General features: G+C 36.1%; 1 protein-coding gene across 3 annotated transcripts in view; it reads right to left on the bottom strand.

The window, feature by feature from the left end:
• GRID2 (glutamate ionotropic receptor delta type subunit 2) overlaps positions 1-21,640 on the bottom strand; it is a 1,557,400-nt gene that overhangs the window by 153,699 nt on the left and 1,382,061 nt on the right. For all 3 annotated transcript variants that reach the window (XM_005555440.4, XM_045393369.2, XM_005555439.5), the window contains exon 14: positions 20,715-20,881. In XM_005555440.4, the coding sequence (XP_005555497.1) occupies positions 20,715-20,881 (167 nt within the window). The remainder of the gene's footprint in view (positions 1-20,714; positions 20,882-21,640) is intronic.

Raw genomic sequence — 21,640 nt, 5'->3', positions numbered from 1 at the left:
CATGAAAACTAAACAAGCTTTAATGACTATAAAAGGCGAAGTTTTTATTGTCAAATAATTATTATGTTAATAAAAGAAAAAAATAAATGAAACTTTACTGGGACAAGGAGAGTGGCCAAGTAGGATATTGGCTTAGGTGAAAGTCTGAAAGACTGCTACCCAATACATTAGTTAACATCATTTTGTTTGAAAGTCTGAAAGACTGCTACCCAATGCATTAGTTAACATCGTTTTGTTGATTTCCTATAGACAAAGCACTGTTTGAGACATTAGGCCAAGTTAGAGAAATGAGTTGATCAATAAGAAGGATTCTATACAGGCAAAAGGAACAACAAGCACAGAATGATTTTAAAAATTATGAGATATGGTCCAAATAGCCATTATAAAAATGATTTTGGTTGTTGAAGGTGAAATCGTGGTTGATCAAGTAGAAGAAATGAAATAAGTGGAATTGGGGAATAATAGTTCAAAAAGAAATTAGAATGTTAATCTGTTGTATAGTTTAGGTTTATTGATTCAGTACCAAAGTATTTATCCTTTGTGCTAAGCTTTGATTTATAATCTATAAGACAGGCACAGAAATCATTCTTTCAGTGATGTTTTATGAGAATTAAATAAAATAATGTAGAGTAGTAGCAATTCTATGTGTTTGCATATGAAATCCAAAAACATGAAAAAAGAAGAGAATAAAGAAGCAAGAAAAAGATGCAAGGGAGAGAATAAGAGCAAGGGAGTCAAAGACCATGTATTATAAGAGTGGTTCTCAAAATGTGAACTAGATCTAGAGCAGCAGCACAGCATCACCTGGCACTTGTTAGAAATAAAGATTATACATGCCTACTAAACCAGAACCTCTGGGGCTGGAGCCCAGAAATGTGTTTTACCAGACCCTTCGGGTGATCCTGATGCTTGACTAAAAATGGAAAACCACTGTGTTAGAGTGAGGAACCATAGGATGAGCTAAAGCGGTCTCTAGCAGCTGTTTATTCACTCATTTAAGAAATAGCCCTTCAACAATGGCTTTGCACAGAGATTGCTCGAGGTCTTGAGGATATACAGATTTCACAGTTTGCTGTCACTACTTAAAAGGCATGTTTCTAGTCATTTCCTTACTAAAGCCTCTTCCTCTTTTTCCTCTAACATCAATCCTTGGGGGCTTTGTTCCTTTTTCTCTGCACATAGTTTCTCTTGATTTTTCCCCTTTTTACTTTTTATTGATAAATCCTAAATCTATATTTCTCTCCTCCATCTTACCTAACTTCCTGTCTCATAGATTCCACAGTTTTCAGACTTCTTGATGTCACTACAAATTCAATATAACTAAACCAATATTATACTCTTCCTTTCCATACGATCCCCCTTCTCATGTTCCTGTTTATAATTTTCCAATTGAGTTTATGGTATCATTGCTCTATTTTCATTTAACTAGAGAAAACTGGTTAAGGGCATGACAGCTGAAGTCAGATTTCTCTGGATTTACATCCTAGCTCAGCCATTTATAAACTATAACTTGAGTAGCTACTCTATGTGTCAGTGTCCTTGACCATAAAATGAAATGATAATAGCAGCTCTCCTGGGGTGTTATAAAGACTAAAGGAGTTAGTCCATGTAAAAACTTTAGAAGAGTAGCTGACACTTAATACATGTGCAATAAATGATAGCTATTTTATTATGGGTGTTAATTCTTTTTCATTTATTCCTTACATTCTCTATTATCTGTCAATTCTTTCTTTAGATGAGTTGTAGGGGATGTTATAGTATAGGTATAGTATAGTACACCTTCCAAAGTTTCTTCCATCCCATTAGATAAGGAGTCTAAGCCGTCAGTGTATATTCTTATGTGGATCTGCTCAGTGCATGGGTAAACCTGTGACCTAAGAAGATGAACTGATTTGGGTAAAGATATGGCCTGAGAGGAACTAATTAAGCTGAAGAGACAAAGTTATCTTAATCTGTTTCTGCTGAGAGGAGAGATTTCTCCTGAATGAGAATAAGGAACAATATTATCTCTGTCCCTGCAGTCATGATACTTATGTCACAAGGCAGGTCTGCCTGAGGACAGTTTTGTCTCACTCACCGTGGATGGATGAGTATAGAGGTGAAAAGAACTTTGGTTCTTGAGAACATTGTCCTGTTGAATCTCTGAATTGAGCAACCATGGAGCCCATTCTACCATCAAATATGTTGCTATATGAGATAAATTTCTTAGGAACATTTGATTTCAGATTTCCTTTCTTACAGTCAAACGCATATAACGAAGTAATTTGCCATTCTCATTCCTAGAATTTAGGAACTTTATAAAAAGGTGCATATCTTTTTCTGCTTTGATTCTCTTCCCACCCACTTCAGTGTATATCTCAGATCATTTAAGCATCCCTTGATAATAACTACTAAAGTAATCTCTAACATCATCAAGCTCAAAGTCCTTCATCTACCCCAGAAATCTTTCATAACCTAGTACCTTTTACCTTTCAAATTGTAATTTTTATTTATTTTGTCTTCTGAATTTCACACTTATACATCTGTTATAATATAACTTAGATTAATCTGTCTAATAAAAATCTCAAGCTTACTAAACTCAAAGCTGAGGTGTTAATTTCCCTTGTTTGTTAACCTACCAGCTCAGTTAATGATACCATCATCCATTTATTTGTTCAGAAAATAAGCTTATCCTGATTTCTCTCTTTATCTCACTCCTCATATCACACCCAAACAGTTTCCAGTCCTATCAGTTTCACAGCTAGATAGACTGGAAGCTGCCACTTTTACATTTCAATTTCACCTCTCTAGACTAAGCCATCATCCTGTCTCTCCTGGATTACCACACTGGCTTCCTACCTTCTCTTACTGCATTCACTCTTGCTCACTGCCTCTGCTGTACTCTTTCCTTCTCACCATATATCTTTCTTTACTTTAAGAGCCCGAGATAATAAATGCTTCTTTAAAAAGTTCCAATGGCTTGTCTTTGTTATTAGAAAAAACTCTTAAGTCTTTACTATGTTTTTCAAGGTTCTCTTGTATATCTGGGCCCAACTAACTCTTTACTCTCCTTTCATATGACTGCCTTTTTTGTTCCCTCTCTTTGAGCCACACTGGCCTCCTAGTCATTCCTTAAACACTCCTAGCTGATTCCCGCTGCAGGGCTTTTACATCTGTGGTTTCTTATGCATCGGATACTCTTCCTCCAAATTTTCCATTTGAGATTGTAATAAAATGTTCCTTCCTTTGGACAGTCTTCTGTGTCCCACCCCCACACTGATCTATCTTTATTCTCTGTCCCAGTTATATTTTCTTTCAGGAAAATTTTCCAATATGAAATTATCCCATTTATTTGTTTTCTTATTTGTTGTCTGTGTCTTCCTCTGACTTTCTGGGAAAATGTAAGCTTCAGGAAAGCAATAATCTTGTCAGTTTTGTCCACTGTTTTATCTCTAGATAAATCAAAGAGTTTCAATCATTAAGTAATTGCTCGATAAATATTTACTGCTTGAATGAATAAGCATGAATCCTAATCTCTAGTAAACTGCTTGCCTTAGTAGTCATAGTGAGGATACGGTTGTATTTTTTCCCCTTCAAACATTAGTAACAAAAATTCATTGAACACCTACTTTATTATGGAAGATAAAAATGGAAGTATAAGATAGATTCTTTGTGTGCTAAGAATTTAGAACATATTTGAAATGTCAAGTATGAACACAAGAAATGATTAATTAACAAAAATGTGACATCAGTGGTACAGGGAAGATAAAATATGGAAATATAATAAAGAGCTGAATTTTCTAGAGAAGCCTTATGGTAAGGCTGGTCATGAGGTGAAGTCCACAGATTATTAGATGTGAATAGTCTGGAGAGAAAAGGATAACCCAGGTTTCCAGGAGACAGGCAACATGATGTGCTAAGAGATTCAATTAGGTTTGTGACCACAGAATGGAAAGAATAGGAAAGCAAAAAAGAGACATTTGAAAACAAATTGTTGCCTCAACCTTTTTCTGTTTATCTCTATGCCCTTTCCATGGGCTGTCTTTGGCTTTTACTATTTTAATGGAGAGTTTGCCCAAGTCAATAACCATAGCTCCAGGCTCTCTCTCAAATTCCCACCCTACTTTGTCATTTCTTTGTCATAATCCCTACATTTCCTTATACGGGTATATCATCCTCTAGTGCCCCAGTTTCAATATACCTAGACAAAAATTAGCACTTTCACTCTCAAATCAGTTTCCTCTTCTGACTTCTCTTTTGTTAATGACTTCTTGATCCATCTCTCAGCCAGTGAGGCTAAAGATTTCACAATGATTTTGCCCCTCCTTTCCCTTGATTTCTGTGTCATTTGATGCCCAACACTAAGTTCACAATATCTTTTCCTTCTCTTTCATTTCTTTTGCCTTCACTCCAGGTCAGGCCTTTGATTTTGCCTGGGTCATTCATTCATGAATTTTTTCACTCAGCTAATATTTATCAAACAGCTATTATGTATTAGGCTTTCTTCCAGGTGCGTTGGAATACATCTCTGAATAAAACAGACACAAATCTCTACCTTCTTGGAGACATTATAGATACAACATGGCCTCCTATCTGGTACTCTCTCATCTAGTCAATTCCTTTTATTTCACTGCATATATATTTTTTCAAACTGATCAAAAAGCATGCTTCTGATTATGGCTAGGCTTTTCTAAATCCTTCAATGATTCCCCTTGTCCTAAATTGAGTCAGGCTGGTCTGATATTTACAGGCTGTGAGTCCCAGTCTATTTTCTCATCTACCTTAATGAATGATTTTGGGTCACTTTACTGAATATATTCTGGTTGAGAAGTAATTTGTTTGGCAAATTTCTGCACTTGCTAAAAACATGCAGAAAAGAGGAAATTAATACTAGTAAAATTCATGCTGATTAGCACAAAGAATATAAGAGGCTCCCTAGAAGGGCCATGATGGTTTTTGTAGAGAGTACTACAGTGATTTTGGTTCATTAATGGAAAATACACAGAAAATTGAGAAAAATCATCAGAACAAAAATTTTACTATCAAAATCACTATTTTGGATAAAGATAGAACACTTTACAGAGTAGAAATCTCATGATTTTTTTTAGTGTGCCAGCTCCTTCTGTCATGCCATATCCCATGCTCGTGGAACACTAGTAAAAATATCATTAACATGCAAGTTTTAAATATGTTCTCTTAGGCCAGTAATACACAAAGGAAAAACATATTGGATTGTGATCATTTTTATTAGTTACTAACATTTCAAAAATAAAGAGCTTTTGTAAAATGACAGAAGCAGAACGGATTATTATGAAAAAAAGTAGGTGGGGCAGTTCCAAGATGGCCAAATAGGAACAGCTCCAGTCTGCAGCTCCCAGCGTGAGCGACGCAGAAGACAGTGATTTCTGCATTTCCAACTGAGGTATCGGTTCATCTCACTGGGGCTCACTGGGTGTAGGACAGTGCATGCAGCCCACCGAGCATAAGCCGAAGCAGGATGAGGCATCACCTCACCCAGGAAGTGCAAGGGGTCAGGGAATTCCCTTTCCTAGCCAAGGGAAGCTGTGACAGATGGCACCTGGAAAATCAGGTCGCTTCCACCCTAATGCTGTGCTTTTCCAGTGATCTTAGCAAATGGCACACCAGGAGATTATATCCCACATCTGGCTTGCAGCAACATTTGCTGTTCAGCAATATTTGCTGTTTTGCAGCCTCTGCTGCTGATACTCAGGCAAACAGGGTCTGGAAGGGACCTCCAGCAAACTCCAACAGATCTGCAGCTCAGGGTCCTGACTGTTAGAAGGAAAACTAACAAACAGAAAGGATACCCACATCAAAACCCCATCTGTACGTCACCATCATCAAAGACCAAAGGTAGATAAAACCACAAAGATGTGGAGAAAACAGCAGAAAAGCTGAAAATTCTAAAAATGAGACTGCCTCTCCCCCTCCAAAGGAACGCATCTCACCAGGAACGGAACAAAGCTGGGTGGAGAATGACCTTGACAAGTTGAGAGAAGAAGGCTTCAGACAATCAAACTTCTCTGAGCTAAAGGAGGATGTTAGAACCCATTGCAAAGAAGCTAAAAACTTTGAAAAAAGATTAGATGAATGGCTAACTAGAATAACCAGTGCAGAGAAGTCCTTAAATGACCTGGTGGAGCTGAAAACCATGGCAGGAGAACTATGTGATGCATGCATAAGTTTCAGTAGCTGATTTGATCAACTGGAAGAAAGGATATCAGTGATTGAAGATCAAATGAATGAAATGAAGCGAGAAGAGAAGTTTAGAGAAAAAAGAGTAAAAAGAAATGAACAAAGCCTACAAGAAATATGGGATTATGTGAAAAGACCAAATCGACAACTGATTGGTGTACCTGAAAGTGACAGGGAAAATGGAACCAAGTTGGAAAACATTCTGCAGGATATTATCCAGGAGAACTTCCCCAACCTAGAAAGGCAGGCCAATATTCAAATTCAGGAAATACAGAGAACGCCACAAAGATACTCCTTGAGAACAGCAACTCCAAGACACATAATTGTAAGATTCACCAAAGATGAAGTGAAGGAAAAAATGTTAAAGGCAGCCAGAGAGAAAGGTCAGTTTACCCACAAAGGGAAGCCCATCAGACTAACAGCAGATCTCTCGGCAGAAACTCTACAAGCCAGAAGAGAGTGAAGGCCAATATTCAACATTCTTAAAGAAAAGAATTTTCAACCAAGAATTTCATATCCAGCCAAACTAAGTTTCATAAGTGAAAGAGAAATAAAATCCTTTACAGACAAGCAAATGTTTAGAGATTTTGTCACCACCAGGCCTGCCCTACAAGAAGGAAGCACGAAACATGGGAAGGAACAACCGGTACCAGCCACTGCAAAAACATGCCAAATTGTAAAGACCACCGATGCTAGGAAGAAACTGCATCAACTAATGAGCAAAATAACCACCTAACATCATAATGTCAGGATCAAATTCACATATAACAATATTAACCTTAAATGTAAATGGGCTAAATGCTCCAATTAAAAGTCACAGACTGGTGAATTGGATAAAGAGTCAAGACCCATCAGTGCGCTGTATTCAGGAGACCCACGTGCAGAGACACACATAGGCTCAAAATAAAGGGATGGAGGAAGATCTATCAAGCAAATAGAAAACAAAAAAAGGCAGGGGTTGCAATCCTAGTCTCTGATAAAACAGACTTTACACCAACAAAAATCAAAAGGGACAAAGAAGGCCATTACATAATGGTAAAGGGATCAATTCAATAAGAAGAGCTAACTATCCTAAATATATATGGACCCAATACAGGAGCACCCAGATTCATAGAGCAAGTCCTTAGAGACCCACAAAGAGACTTAGACTCCCACACAATAGTAATGGGAGACTTTTAACACCCCACTGTCAACATTAGACAGATCTGCAAGACAGAAAGTTAACAAGGATATCCAGGAATTGAACTCAGCTCTGCACCAAGCAGACCTAATAGACATCTACAGAACTCTCCACCCCAAATCAACAGAACATACATTCTTCTCAGCACCACATCACACTTATTCCAAAATTGACCACATAGTTGGAAGTAAAGCACTCCTCAGCAAATGTACAAGAACAGAAATTATAACAAACTGTCTCTCAGACCACAGTGCAATCAAACTAGAACTCCAGATTAAGAAACTCACTCAATACTGCACCACTACATGGAAACTGAATAACCTGCTCCTGAATGACTACTGGGTACATAATGAAATGAAGGCAGAAATAAAGATGTTCTTTGAAGCCAATGAGAAGAAAGACACAACATACCAGAATCTCTGGGACACATTTAAGGCACTGTGTAGAAGGAAATTTATAGCACTAAATGCCCACAAGAGAAAGCAGGAAAGATCTAAAATTTACACCCTAACATCACAAGTAAAAGAACTAGAGAAATAAGAGCAAACACATTCGAAAGCTAGCAGAAGGCAAGAAATAACTAAGGTCAGAGCAGAACTGAAGGAGACAGAGACACAAAAGACCCTTCAAAAAAATCAATGAAATCAGAAGCTGGTTTAACAAAATTGATAGACCACTAGCAAGACTAATAAAGATGAAAACAGAGAAGAATCAAATAGATGCAATAAAAAATGATAACGGGGATACCACCACCGAGCCCACAGAAATACAAACTATCATCAGAGAATATTATAATACCTCTATGCAAATAAACTAAAAAATCTAGAAGAAATGGATAAATTCCTGGACACATACACCCTCCCAAGACTAAACCAGGAAGAAGTTGAATCCCTGAATAGACCAATAACACGCTTTGAAATTGAGGCAATAATTAATAGCCTATCAACCAAAAAAAGTCCAGGACCAGACAGATTCACAGCCGAATTATACAAGAGGTACAAGGAGGTGCTGGCACCATTCCTTCTGAAATAGAAAAAGAGGGAGCCCTCCGTAACTCATTTTATGAGGCCAACATCATCCTGATACCAAAGCCTGGCAGAGACACAACAAAAAGAGAGAATTTTAGACCAATATCCCTGATGAACATCGATGCAAAAATCCTCAATAAAATACTGGGAAAACGAATCCAGCAGCACATCAAAAAGCTATCCATCATGATCAAGTGGGCTTCATCCCTGGGATGCAAGGCTGGTTCAACATATGCAAATCAATAAATGTAATCCAGCATATAAACAGAACCAAAGACAAAAACCACATGATTATCTCAATAGATGCAGAAAAGGCCTTTGAAAAAATTCAACAGCCTTTCATGCTAAAAACTCTCAATAAATTCGGTATTGATGGAACGTATCTCAAAATAATAAGAGCTATTTATGACAAACCCACAGCCAATATCATACTGAATGGGCAAAAACTGGAAGCATTCCCTTTGAAAACTGGCACAAGACAGGGATGCCCTCTCTCACCACTCCTATTCAACATAGTGTTGGAAGTTCTGGCCAGGGCAATCAGTCAGGGGAAAGAAATAAAGGGTATTCAATTAGGAAAAATGGAAGTCAAATTGTCTGTGTTTGCAGATGACATGATTGTACATTTAGAAAACTCCATCATCTCAGCCCCAAATCTCCTTAAGCTGATAAGCAACTTCAGCAAAGTCTCAGGATACAAAATCAATGTGCAAAAATCACAAGCATTCTTATACACCAATAACAGACAACAGAGAGCCAAATCATGAGTGAACTCCCATTCACAGTTGCTTCAAAGAGAATAAAATACCTAGGAATCCAACTTACAAGGGATGTGAAGCACCTCTTCAAGGAGAACTACAAACCACTGCTCAACGAAATAAAAAAGGACACAGAAAAATGGAAGAACATTCCATGCTCATGGATAGGAAGAATCAATATCATGAAAATGGCCATACTGCCTAAGGTAGTTTATAGATTAAATGCCATCCCCATTAAGCTACCAATGACTTTCTTCACAGAATTGGAAAAAAACTACTTTAAACTTTATATGGAACCAAAAAAGAGCCCTCATTGCCAAGACAATCCTAAGCCAAAAGAACAAAGCTGGAGGCATTATGCTACCTGACTTCAAACTATACTACAAGGCTACAGTAACAAAAATAGCATGATACTGATACCAAAACAGAGATATAGACCAATGGAACAGAACAGAGCCCTCATAAATAATACCACACATCTACAACCATCTGATCTTTGACAAACCTGACAAAAACAAGAAATGGGGAAAGGATTCCCTATTTAATAAATAGTGCTGGGAAAACTGGCCTGCCTTATGTAGAAAGCTGAAACTGGATCTTTTCCTTACATTTTATACAAAAATTAATTCAAGACAGGTTAAAGACTTAAATGTTATACCTAAAACCATAAAAACCCTAGAAGGAAACTTAGGCAATACAATTCAGGACATAGGCATGGGCAACGACTTCATGTCTAAAACACCAAAAGCAATGGCAACAAAAGTCAAAATTGACAAATGGGATCTGATTAAACTAAAGAGCTTCTGCACAGCAAAAGAAACTATCATCAGAGTGTGAACAGGCAACCTACAGAATGGGAGAACATTTTTGCAACCTACTCATCTGACAAAGGGCTAATATCCAGAATCTAGAAAGAACTCAAACACAATTACAACAACAACAAAAAACCCATCAAAAAGTGGGTGAAGGACATGAACAGACACTTCTCAAAAGAAGACATTTATGCAGGCAACAGACACATGAAAAAATGCTCATCATCACTCCCATCACAGAAATGCAAATCAAAACCACAATGAGATACCATCTCACACCCGTTAGAATGGCGATCATTAAAAAGTCAGGAAACAACAGGTGCTGGAGAGGATGTGGAGAAATAGGAATACTTTTACACTGTTGGTGGAACTGTAAACTAGTTCAACCATTGTGAAAGACAGTGGCGATTCCTCAAGGATCTAAAACAAGAAATACCATTTGACCCAGCCATCCCATTACTGGGTATATATCCAAAGGATTATAAATCACGCTGCTATAAAGAGACATGCACACGTATGTTTATTGCAGCATTATTCACAATAGCAAAGACTTGGAACCAACCCAAATGTCCATCAATGATAGATTGGATTAAGAAAGTGTGGCACATATACATCATGGAATACTATGCAGCCATAAAAAAGGATGAGTTCATGTCCTTTGTAGGGACATGGATGAAGCTGGAAACCATCATTCTCAGCAAACATAGCAAGGAAAAAAAACCAAACACCGCATGTTCTCACTCATAGGTGGAAATTGAACAATGAGAACACTTGGACACAGGAAGGGGAACGTCACACACCGGGGCCTGCCATGGGGTTGGGGGAGGGGGAGGGGGAGGGATAGCATTAGGAGATATACCTAATGCAAATGACAAGTTGATGGGTGCAGCACACCAACATGGCACATGTATACATATGTAACAAACCTGCACATTGTGCACATGTACCCTAGAACTTAAAGTATAATAAAATAAATAAATAGATAAATAAAAAGAAAAAAAGTAAATGAATCCATTGAGGTATATATTTCTCGTTTTGAAATTGGTGTTAAAACAGAGAACTAATTTCACAAATACAGAAATCATTAGAGCTTATGTTAGATTTATCTGGGCTATACAGAATAATGGCTCTTATTCCATATAAAAATTCTTATATTTTCATCTTAGCCATAATTCATGTCTAGAAGTATCAGATTCTGTTTCACATTAGTAAACATTTAACATGTAAGTAGACAGTCTGACCAATTATGATGTTAGTTTATTTGAACTGCTCAAAGAGCTATGAAATGAGATAGATAAGAGGCAATTATGAATTCCACCAATTAAAATGTAATGATGAATTAAAACTTCCATGAAAGAAGAATTAAAGTTTTGATTATGTAGAGTCTTAAGCTAACTTGTAGCAAAGGAAGGTGAGAGGAAGGGAAAATATTTCAGTATCCTCCCATAGCTTTCAATTTTCAATATATTTACTTCTAGTCAGTTGATGTAAGACAGCTTCAATTTCAGACGGATCTCTCCCTCCCTGTAATGGAGGACCCTTTGGTATTGTTATACCATTTAAGTTTCTAAAAATATTCTGCATTTCATTTAAACTAAAATGTGCAACAGCATTTTAATATGAAGGAAGGCAGTCACGCCGGCAGTCATGAAGACAATTTAGATCCTTATTATCCTTTTCCAGCATCGGTGCATGTTCTTAGACTTGTGGGAAAATGAGCCAGGATAGTATAGTCTTTGACAGCATGGGTTCAAAGCCTGGCTTTGTCACTTATTAGTTTTATGATTTTGGAAAATTTCAAATCATTTCTGTGATTTAGTTTCCTCTTCTATAAAATAAAGCTAATAATATTTATCTCACAAGCTTATTATGAGAATTAAATGATTTAACATAGTTAGGGCCTTTATAGTGATACTTGGCACCTGGTGAGTTTTCAATGAATGTAGCAGCCTATTTTAGGCTACAGCAGAGTTTCTTTATAAGTTAGAGAACACATTCCAAAGCACTCTATTCATCTTTGTGCTGCATTTTCTTGTGTCTATGAAGTAATGACAATTTTTAAACAGATGTTCTAGTTATGTTTATGGCTCTGTTAAATTATTTCCTAATGAATATTCCTGTCCTTTATGTAATATATTGACATGACTATGTTTGTGAAAACATATATTTTACTGGTAAATTTTAGGGATAAAAACTGATTTTTTTTAAACAAAAGGAACTGGCAGAACAGGGCAGGGGATGGGACACTGGACTGGTAGCCTGGACCAGTGGTCTCCAGGGCATGGTTTTAATCAAGGGTTATACCCTGGGCAGGGCACCCCACTTCCCTTCTTGGTTTCACATTTGAAAAATCAGAGAGTTATCTAAATGCATGCCAAAGGCTCACTCATGGCTCAAAATCTATGATTGTTTCCTCTACTGACATAATTATTATGTAAGCCCACATGTTTATTCCCATGATGTCACTATGCTTACAATATTTTAAGGGTCTATGAAAAAGTAGCATGTTCTTTATTTTTGATGACATCACATTTTCCTTTTAAAAGTAGACTGAATTTTTCAAACAGTAAAAAGTGTCTTGAGGCTATGTTTGTTGAGTAGAATGAGTGTTTTGAATGTTAAAAATGTGATTTAACTATAAGGGAATAAAAGGGTTTTTGAGAGAGTGATAATTACTCTGGAGAGTGTGTGTGTGTGTGTGTGCGTGTGTGTGTGTGTGTGTGTGTGTGTGTGTGTGTGTATTTTCAAGTGCAATGCAAATTTGTTGTTTTAAGTTCTGGAATATTTTGTTTAAAAGCCTTTACTAACACCTAGATTATATCGGTAAAATAACTACGCTTTTTGTAAACCAACGGTTTTTTTAAAGAAACAATATTTACTGAGATCTAGAAACAGCACAAATCTTATTTGTAAAATGGCTGATCAGACTTGCTGCTTGAAAAGCAGCTTGGTCCAGCGTCGTGGGCTTATTATCCAGCTGAAATACTGCCTTGCACCTTGCACTAGTCATTTATCTTCCCTGTAGCTCAGGACTTATCCCAGAAAAGTCTAATAAAGATGCTTGTTCATAAAGGGTACTGTTGTATCTTGAATACAGTGTTCCCCGAATGCTGTATGATGTAGTACAAGAAGAATGGAAACACGTATCACTTAAAAATCTACCCCATGGGGTTGCTGTTTGATGCCTATGTTTGTGCTTAGCAGTGAGAATGCTATATGCTTCTTGAAAGTAAAGGTTTATAATTGTTTAAAATTTGGCTACAGCTTGGCAAGATTAATAAAACTAATCTCAAATCATATGGAGCCCATAAATATTTTTGAAATATTCACATACTGGAAATATCACTAACTATACTTACTCTGTCATCTATTTAGATTAAACTCTAAAATAGATGTAAATTATTTAGATTCTCCAGTAGAAGTAGCAGTCAGGGTGCTTACTAAAACTCACAGGATATTTGTCATAAAAATAGCTCCACAAGGATTCAGGAAACAGAAAAAGATTGATAGACCAATAAGCTTACTCATTTTTCTTGTTTATTGAAGTTTTTTAAATTAAAAATTCTAAATTTAAAACAGATGTTTTAAAGAGGAGGTTGCTCTGATATAGGAAGAGCATATTCCTTTGTATGGATTCCAGAGGGTAGTCCTTATCTAAATAGACGTGTATTATGTGAGAAAAGAAAATAATTTCCTTTCACATTTTATAGGATAAAATGTCATTCTTTTAAAGCAAAAATATGTGTATAAATATATATAATAGATATATTATTATATATACACACACAAATAAAACATGCGTGTATATATATATATAAATAAAAAAAAATCTGATGTATTGTGAGAGAGAAGAAGAATATCAATAGGAATCTGTGACTGTGATGTGAGTAACAACAGAATAGAAATCTGTAGGCTGTATGGTTCTTAGAAATAATTATCTGTTTACTGGGCAGTGAATGATCATAATTAAAATAATTAATCGTTGCCTTTCTAAAAATGATGAAATAGAGCTGATGCAAACTTGTAATAGATGACCAAGAAGGAGAAGTTAGAGAGCTGGAAGAAGTAGGAGAAACGAGGGGGCTGTTTGTGGCCACTGAAATCTGCACAGCCTTTCTCATTCAGGTTCCCGGATTTTATGCACTTCTTTGATTTTTCACCAAGTTGTCCCTATCCCTTCTCCAGACTTATCTTTTTTTCTAATCCTTTTTCATCATTCTTTTGTAGTATTCTTACTGCTTCCCAGCTGGAATACTACAGCAGCCTTGCAAATGGCCTTCCTCAATGAATAGTTAACCTAACACCTCAGACTCCTCAAATCCTCCTCTGTACAGATATTTCTCTTCTCAGAGCCCCACAAAGCTGGTGGAGGGTGCTGAGTAAGGACATGAGCTTCAACCTGAGTCCTAGATCTGTTTGTTATTAGCTATGTGAATTTGGCAAGATACTTAAGTCTGAGGCTCAGTTTCCTCAAATTTATGAAATGCAATGCACAGAGTTGTGGCAAGCAGTATATGAAACATATCAAGTGTTTAGCGCAGTAGATGCTTTATAACTAGCAGCTGTTGATAGTCTGTCATGTTCAATTTTAGTTTCTCTACCTAAATCCCTCGATTAATATTATCTCCAGTCAAGTTGTTCCTTCTCATCATCCTTTCAACACATGATGACTGTTTTTATTTATGTGAATTTCTCATGTTTTCCTATTTTACCTGCACCTGTTCTCATATCCAAATTTGATTTATTCTTGAATTCTCCCTGCTCAAGTCTAGTAACCTTTTTTATTCTAGTCTTCACTGATTTCGTTTTCCTTAAAATTTTTTCTGCAAGTGTTGTCTATACTACATGGTTTAATGTATACTTTCATATTGCTTAATGTTTACAAATGTGTCTCAGTAACATCACTTCTGCTCTCAGAGCTTGGGGCTAGTTTATATTTTGCATCTCTAAAGGGAAGCCAGTAAACTGTTTAACTTCTGGTTTTATGTACCTTTCTGAGAGATTCTTTTAACCAGCTGAATACAGAGTTTAAGCCATTTGTTTACCAATCCTGGAGGCACTAAGTGGGCAATCAATAGGGGCTGCTTTTTTCCCCTTCCCAAATGGTGAACGGAATGCTTGGAAAGCACCCCATTCCAATTGGGGAATTAAAGGATTAGGATTATGCTTTCAAGTTAAAGGAATGTTTTTTACTTTCCTTGTGGGAATGAATGCATAAAAATTATTACAGTAGGGAGTTGGAAAGAAGGGTAGGCAGGTGCTGTGTTTGTTTTCTTTTTCTTCTTAGCTTTTTTTTTTTCTTAGCTTTTTTATTGGTTGGATGAAAAGCTGTAGAAACCAAGAAAGAAAAAATAATTATGATAAAAAGGAAGACGTTAGAAATTATCAAGCTAGCAAAAAGCATAGAGGTTTATCTGGCTATAAGTAAATGGGCTGACCTTTAGCCAAAAATTAAGTAGATCTTTTATCATGTATGAAATAATTATTGAATGCTTACTGCACGCTAAACAAGAAAGTAGGCACTAGAGATGTACAAACACATGCGTGAACTCAAGGAGCTCAGGAGCTTAACAACAGGAGGTAGGACCCAAGAGGTAAAGTGTAAGAAGTATCAAGATAGAGGGAGCTAAAAAGATCTAATATTCTCTTTTTGAATCCAAGTAAAAATACAAAAAGAAAGCACTAAATATTCTAATAGTTAATAGGAAAATAATTCCAATAGTTATAATATTAAATTAAATATTCTAATAGTTAATAGGAAAAAAGACTACAACTAAGGAGTTTAAAACTAACCAAATAAATGAATAAAAGTAGCTATTTATGGACCAATAATGACAGTATTGGTGAAGGATCAAGGATTGTGATTAATTCTACTGTGTGTGTGTCTGTGTCTGTGCATGCGTGCATGTGTAGAGAGAGATAGAAAGAGAATCCCTAAGTATTTACTTGAAACACACTTGTTAAAAGCATATGTCATTTTTGGGAAAAGCAGTATAGCAGAATGGTTAAGAGACCCAATTTTTGGAGCCAGACTCCGGGTTTGAATCTCAGCTCTAATAATCGACAGCTTCGGGAACTTGCGCAGGTTACTTTACTTCATTATGTCCCAGTTTCTGGGTCTGTACAATTAGGACAGCAACAGTATTTACCTCACAGGTTATTATGTGTAGGAGCTTAGAGTCTAGCATGTAGTAAGGACAATATAAGAATATAAGCTTGACATTATTCTTACATGCTTTTACAAGAAATATAAGGGAAGATAGAACGTATAGTGACCAGAAAAATGGATATGAAATCAGAAATTTTGAATTTTTTCCACTTTTATTGCTTCTTTTTGTGATTCTAAGCCAGTTGTTTATTCCTGTGAACTACTTTCATCCCTGTCAGAAAGAGGATAGATACTGTTAATTCCATTTCCAAAAATTCTCAAATTCTGTGATTAGTTTTGAACACCTGTTTATGTATGTGTCACTATCATGAATCCAAGAAAAATTATTCTCCACGCAACTTGGAACATGTAATTGTTTTTGTGCTTTGGGTAGTTCTATATCCCAAGTTTAGGGACTAGAAGCCAATAAGCAAAATGTGACCTCTTTATGGATGAACTATAAAATTAAACTAATGAATTAGTTTTTCCTAATATCCACTTAAGATTTGAGAACAGACGTGAGCTCATTCTTTTTGGTTTTCTTTTTAGCTTTCTGCATCGTTAAGATTCTGAAGTCAACACTGGAGTTAATTTTATTTATTGCACGATGAAGGCAACCTGAAAAATTCAGTTTTCTTCATTCTTAAACGCCTTTAATGAGACAACATATGACTAAATTTTTTTAAACTAAGAAGTTACAAGGTGAGTACCACATAAAACATCCGATGACAAATAGTGTCAGGTAGAGAATTCACTGCAAGCCTTACTTACCCCCCCCACACACACATCTGATGACCAAAAAAAAAAAAAAAAAAAAAAGACTGACTTTAACGTCTGCTGCCAAGTTATCTAGTTTATGTGCAGAAAGGACACAAAAGGAAGCAAAACTCTTCTAGCCATTTCTATAGTTATATAAATTGTAGCGCTTACTGGTTCCTTGAAGTCATTCCAATGTGTGTTCACTCACATACAATCGTACATGTGAGTGTATCACTATAACCCGTATCTCCTAAGCTGAATTCAAAAGTTGTCCAGGTGCAGACTCATCCACTCAGTGTATGCACTTGTAGCATAGCAGTCATGCACTAATAAGCAATGCTATAATGAACAAATGTGCAACACCTCATATGATTGTTCTAAAGTGCCTATGAAATACATAAACATAGAAGACATCTGACAGGTAGCAGATAATAAATGTAGTTACTGTATCACTATATATTTTTTATTTTACATGCTAATATTTGTTACATATTAAAGTAACTTAATATTTTAGAAGTTGTGTTATAGAAATATAGTCACCTGAAAAGTAATATTGAATTATTAAAATCACCTAGTATACTATATTTTCATTGAAGATAATCACAATAGTAATAAGTTATTTAGTTTAATCAATGGCCCTGGATGCCGATGTATAAAACATATTGACCAGAATGTACAAAAATGGTTAAATTTGATGATCTTCATAGTTTTTGAAATCAGTTAACAAAAAGGGAAGATCTCTTTTTCCTTATGGCTATAAAAAAATGGAACAAATGCAAATATTTTCTGAATTTAGCAAGAGGTTTTGGGTGATAAATTAATGTGGCACATGTGTATAAAGAGAGGAGCTGGCACAGCACTGATGATTGCCAGGTCCTGCTTCTTTCCTGGCTTTCCCTCTCTCCATTTGTCCAGGGAATCAGGATGCAGGATGTCATTATCAAGAAACTCCACAGAAAGGAACAATTTAAACTGCCAACATCTATACTGCATATCAAACAAAGGAAAAATAATGTTCAATGCTTAATATTACTTTTTAGCAGTTCACTAGAGTATATTTTCTGAGAATTAAAATCTCTGATAGGTAAAGCATCACAGGGCTAATAAGAAATGCAACACTTGGTGTAATTTATTAAATATTTATTTAATTACTATTATGTTCATGCATTATTTTTTACATAAAAGATCCAGAAAATCTCTGGGTACAGTGGCTCATGCCTGTAATCTCAGCACTTTGGAAGGCTGAGGCAGGTGGATTACCTGATGTCAGGAGTTCAAGACCAGCCTGCCCAACATGGCGAAATCCCATCTCTACTCAAAATACAAAAAATTAGCCGGGTGTGGTGGCATGCACGTGTAATCCCAGGTACTCGGGAGATTGAGGCAGGAGAATCGCTTGAACCCGGGATGCGGAGGTTGCAGTCAGCCGAGATCATGCCACTGCACCCCAGTCTGGGCGACAAGAGTGAAACAATGTCTCAAAAAAAAAAAAAAAATCCAGAAAATCAAGTCCGAAAAACAAGAACATTTTTAGTAATGAAAAAGCCAAGTAACCATAACTAATCAATAATCAATAATCCTTTTCTTAATTATCTGAGTAATGTTAAGGATTCATTAAACAGTTCTGCTGGTCTTTCACCATGAAACCCAGGATCCCTTTTTATTCTATTATACTTTTCCATTCTCACATCTAAATTAAAAGCAATTAGAAGGGTCTCTTCTATTTGTTATTTCTCCTTATTTCGCCTTGCCTGATCAAGGTCAAGTTCCAGGCTTACCTTCTCTGGAGAGTTTCACTCATTTTCCTTTGCTTAACTATTCTGCATGCTGTTCAATTATTTCAATACCTTAACTACATAACTTAAAATAATAAACAATACTGATATTAATACATATATATCAACACACATTTATAGAAATGTCTGTATTGTTCTTTGTTTCTTGTGCATGGGTCTTGTATCTCCAACTAGATGCTTTACAGACTGATTCAGAAATCTGATTCCCTATGGCATGATACAGAAACTGATTCCCTATGGCATAATTGATTTTTGTAGTTTGTTCCTCTGAGAATTTGCTCATCAATAAATGTGTTTTGATTGATTATTATTTAGTATTTTGCTTCTCAGTTAATGCCTATGTATTTCACTTTCAGCTCACTGCAACCTCCACCTCCCAGGCTCAAACGATTCTCATGCCTCAGCCTCCCAAGTAGCTGGGATTATAGGCATGCACCACCACACCTGGATAATTTTCATATTATTAGTAGAGATGGGGTTTCTCCATGTTGGCCAGGCTAGTCTCAAACTCCTGGCCTCAAGTGATCCACCTGCCTTGGCTTCCCAAAGTGCTGAGATTACAGGTATGAACCACTGCGTCCAGTCTATTCATAATCCTTTACTCCTTCCTTCCCTGTATGTGGAGTACATTTACCCACTCCATTAATTTTGAGCTTGGCCATGAGACTTGCTTTGGTTTGTGATCTGTGGGCAGATGGAACATATGCCACATCCAAGCAAGAAGCACAGGAGACACTGCAGGTTTCTGCCAACCTCTTTTGCAAATGCTCTTTGCAGTGAGAACAGCATGTCCCTGTTAGGTCGGCTTCTTCAGCCTGGGCCTTGGAATGAGAAGCTTGCACAGAGTAGACCTGCAGTTGACCCACAGTTTGAAGCAGAGCACAACCAAATTACAGCCTTGTTTCATGAATGAGAAGTAACTTTTCTAAATCACTTATATTTTAGAGTTGTTTTCTACACAGAAAAGCTGACTAATACAGGACCTTAGAATTAATCTAACTTCATTTTACATGTCATGAGAGAGGTTTAGATTTTTATGGTTTGCTAATGGAAGAGTTATGGCATAAATTGTGAACTACTGATTTTTAGTTCTTTTAAAAAAATACACACAAAATGCCTGGCTGTTTTGTTATCCTAAAATTTGGAGAAATATAACTCAAATTGTTTGAAATTTACGGCCTTAGTACTATCTGGAACTGCCCTCTTAGACTATCATTAGATTCTAGAGAATAGGTAGAAGAAAATCTAGAAACTAAACAAAATGTACTTTCAGTATAAAATAGGATATACTTCTACGTGGAAGGTATTAATCTGTCTTAGGTCCAGGCTTGTTTGGTAGGAGATAGAATGAAATGCAGTAATCTTTGTGCATTCCTTTCAGGCCCAAGTCTTTCATATGCATTGTTAATCTAAAATATATATTTAAAAGTCTTCCATTGTAAACAACTACTTTATCATAGAACATTCTTATTTGAAAATGGATATAATGTCTTAATAAGTTATCTCCTTGATTTCCATGACAAAATCTACCGTATACTTTGATGCTAAGTGGGGAATTCCAAAATCTTAACTGTTTCCTTTGCAAAATTCAGGTGGAAACATCCCTGTCATTATGTGCTTCAGTTCATCAGAACTTTAACTTGGTCCTGAAGTTTATGTTATGCTTTTGTATTCTTAGAATGAATTCATTTTCTTAACTCTGTGACATTTGTTACTAAAAATTCAGACTAGATTACTAGTTTACTTCTAATAGAAATAACTAACACACCTACTTTCTTTACCATATCAATTTTTTGAAAGTAAAACCAGTTTTATGTAGCATTATTTCTCCCACTACTTATGGGAAAAATAATACTTCATGTTTTAGGTAATAAGTGTCTTATTGAACAACCACTTATAACTATCTTTTTTGTTGTTGTTGTTTATTGTGCTTCTCCTAACAAAGGAAACAAAATGTAATAAACCAGATCGGGTAACCAATGGATATTCTTTGTCTAAATTTCATCTCTCCCCTTATTTGGTCATACACAAATCTTACCTTTGTGAAAAAACATCTCGGTAAGGACTGCCATGTTGTAATGCAATTCCATATCCCCGATCAGCAACAGTATTTCCAATGGTGTAAAAGGAACAATCTGGGTCATTGATAGCCACATATTCCAATACAGCTGCATCCCATACAAAAGCATAATTTCCATATTTTACCTGTGAAAAAATGAAGAACAAAAGAAGAAATAGGGTTTAAAGTTGGAATTTTAATTTACATAGACAGGATGAACAACATTACATTGGTATATATTTAATTATGCCAAAAATAATAGAACATACAGTTGTCCTTCAGTATCTGTTGGGGATTGATTTCAGAACCCCTGTGGATACCAAAATCCAGGGATACTCAAGTCCTTTATAAAATGGCATAGTATTTGCATATAATCTCTATGCATCCTCCAGTATACTTAAATCATGTCTAGATTACTTATGATACCTAATACAATGTACATAGTATGTAAACAGTTGTTGCACTGTATTGTTTTTAATTTGTATTTTTATTATATTATTACTCTCTATTGTGTTTTAAAAATATTTTCAGTTCATGGCTGGTTGAATCTGCATCTGCAGAACCTGCAGATATGGAGGGCAGACTGTATTTCTAAGTAAACTTTTATTCTGAATGATAATTTGTACTTTGGTTAATTTATAGCTCTGTTCTGAAAACATGGAAAAGGTCGAATGTTTACTATACTTTTAGGCCACGTTGCTTGTAGTAAAATGATCCTTGAGTGGAAAATGTCATTTGGATCGAGAGAACAAAAAATGCATGAAAGGAAGCCATGTCTTTGAGCTTCTACCATTTCAGTGATTCGTGTGACTGGGACTGTCCCTTTTGGGGACCCTGAAAGTTATGCCTTTGGAGTTATTACAAGAGCTACTGATGACTTGTGTTACCAGGCTTCTAAGCCAGGT

The sequence above is a fragment of the Macaca fascicularis genome, chromosome 5, assembly GCF_037993035.2.
Source record: "Macaca fascicularis isolate 582-1 chromosome 5, T2T-MFA8v1.1".
Taxonomy (NCBI): domain Eukaryota; kingdom Metazoa; phylum Chordata; class Mammalia; order Primates; family Cercopithecidae; genus Macaca; species Macaca fascicularis.
The sequence above is the reverse complement of the archived record's forward strand: the minus strand, read 5'-3'. Positions and strand labels throughout refer to the sequence as shown.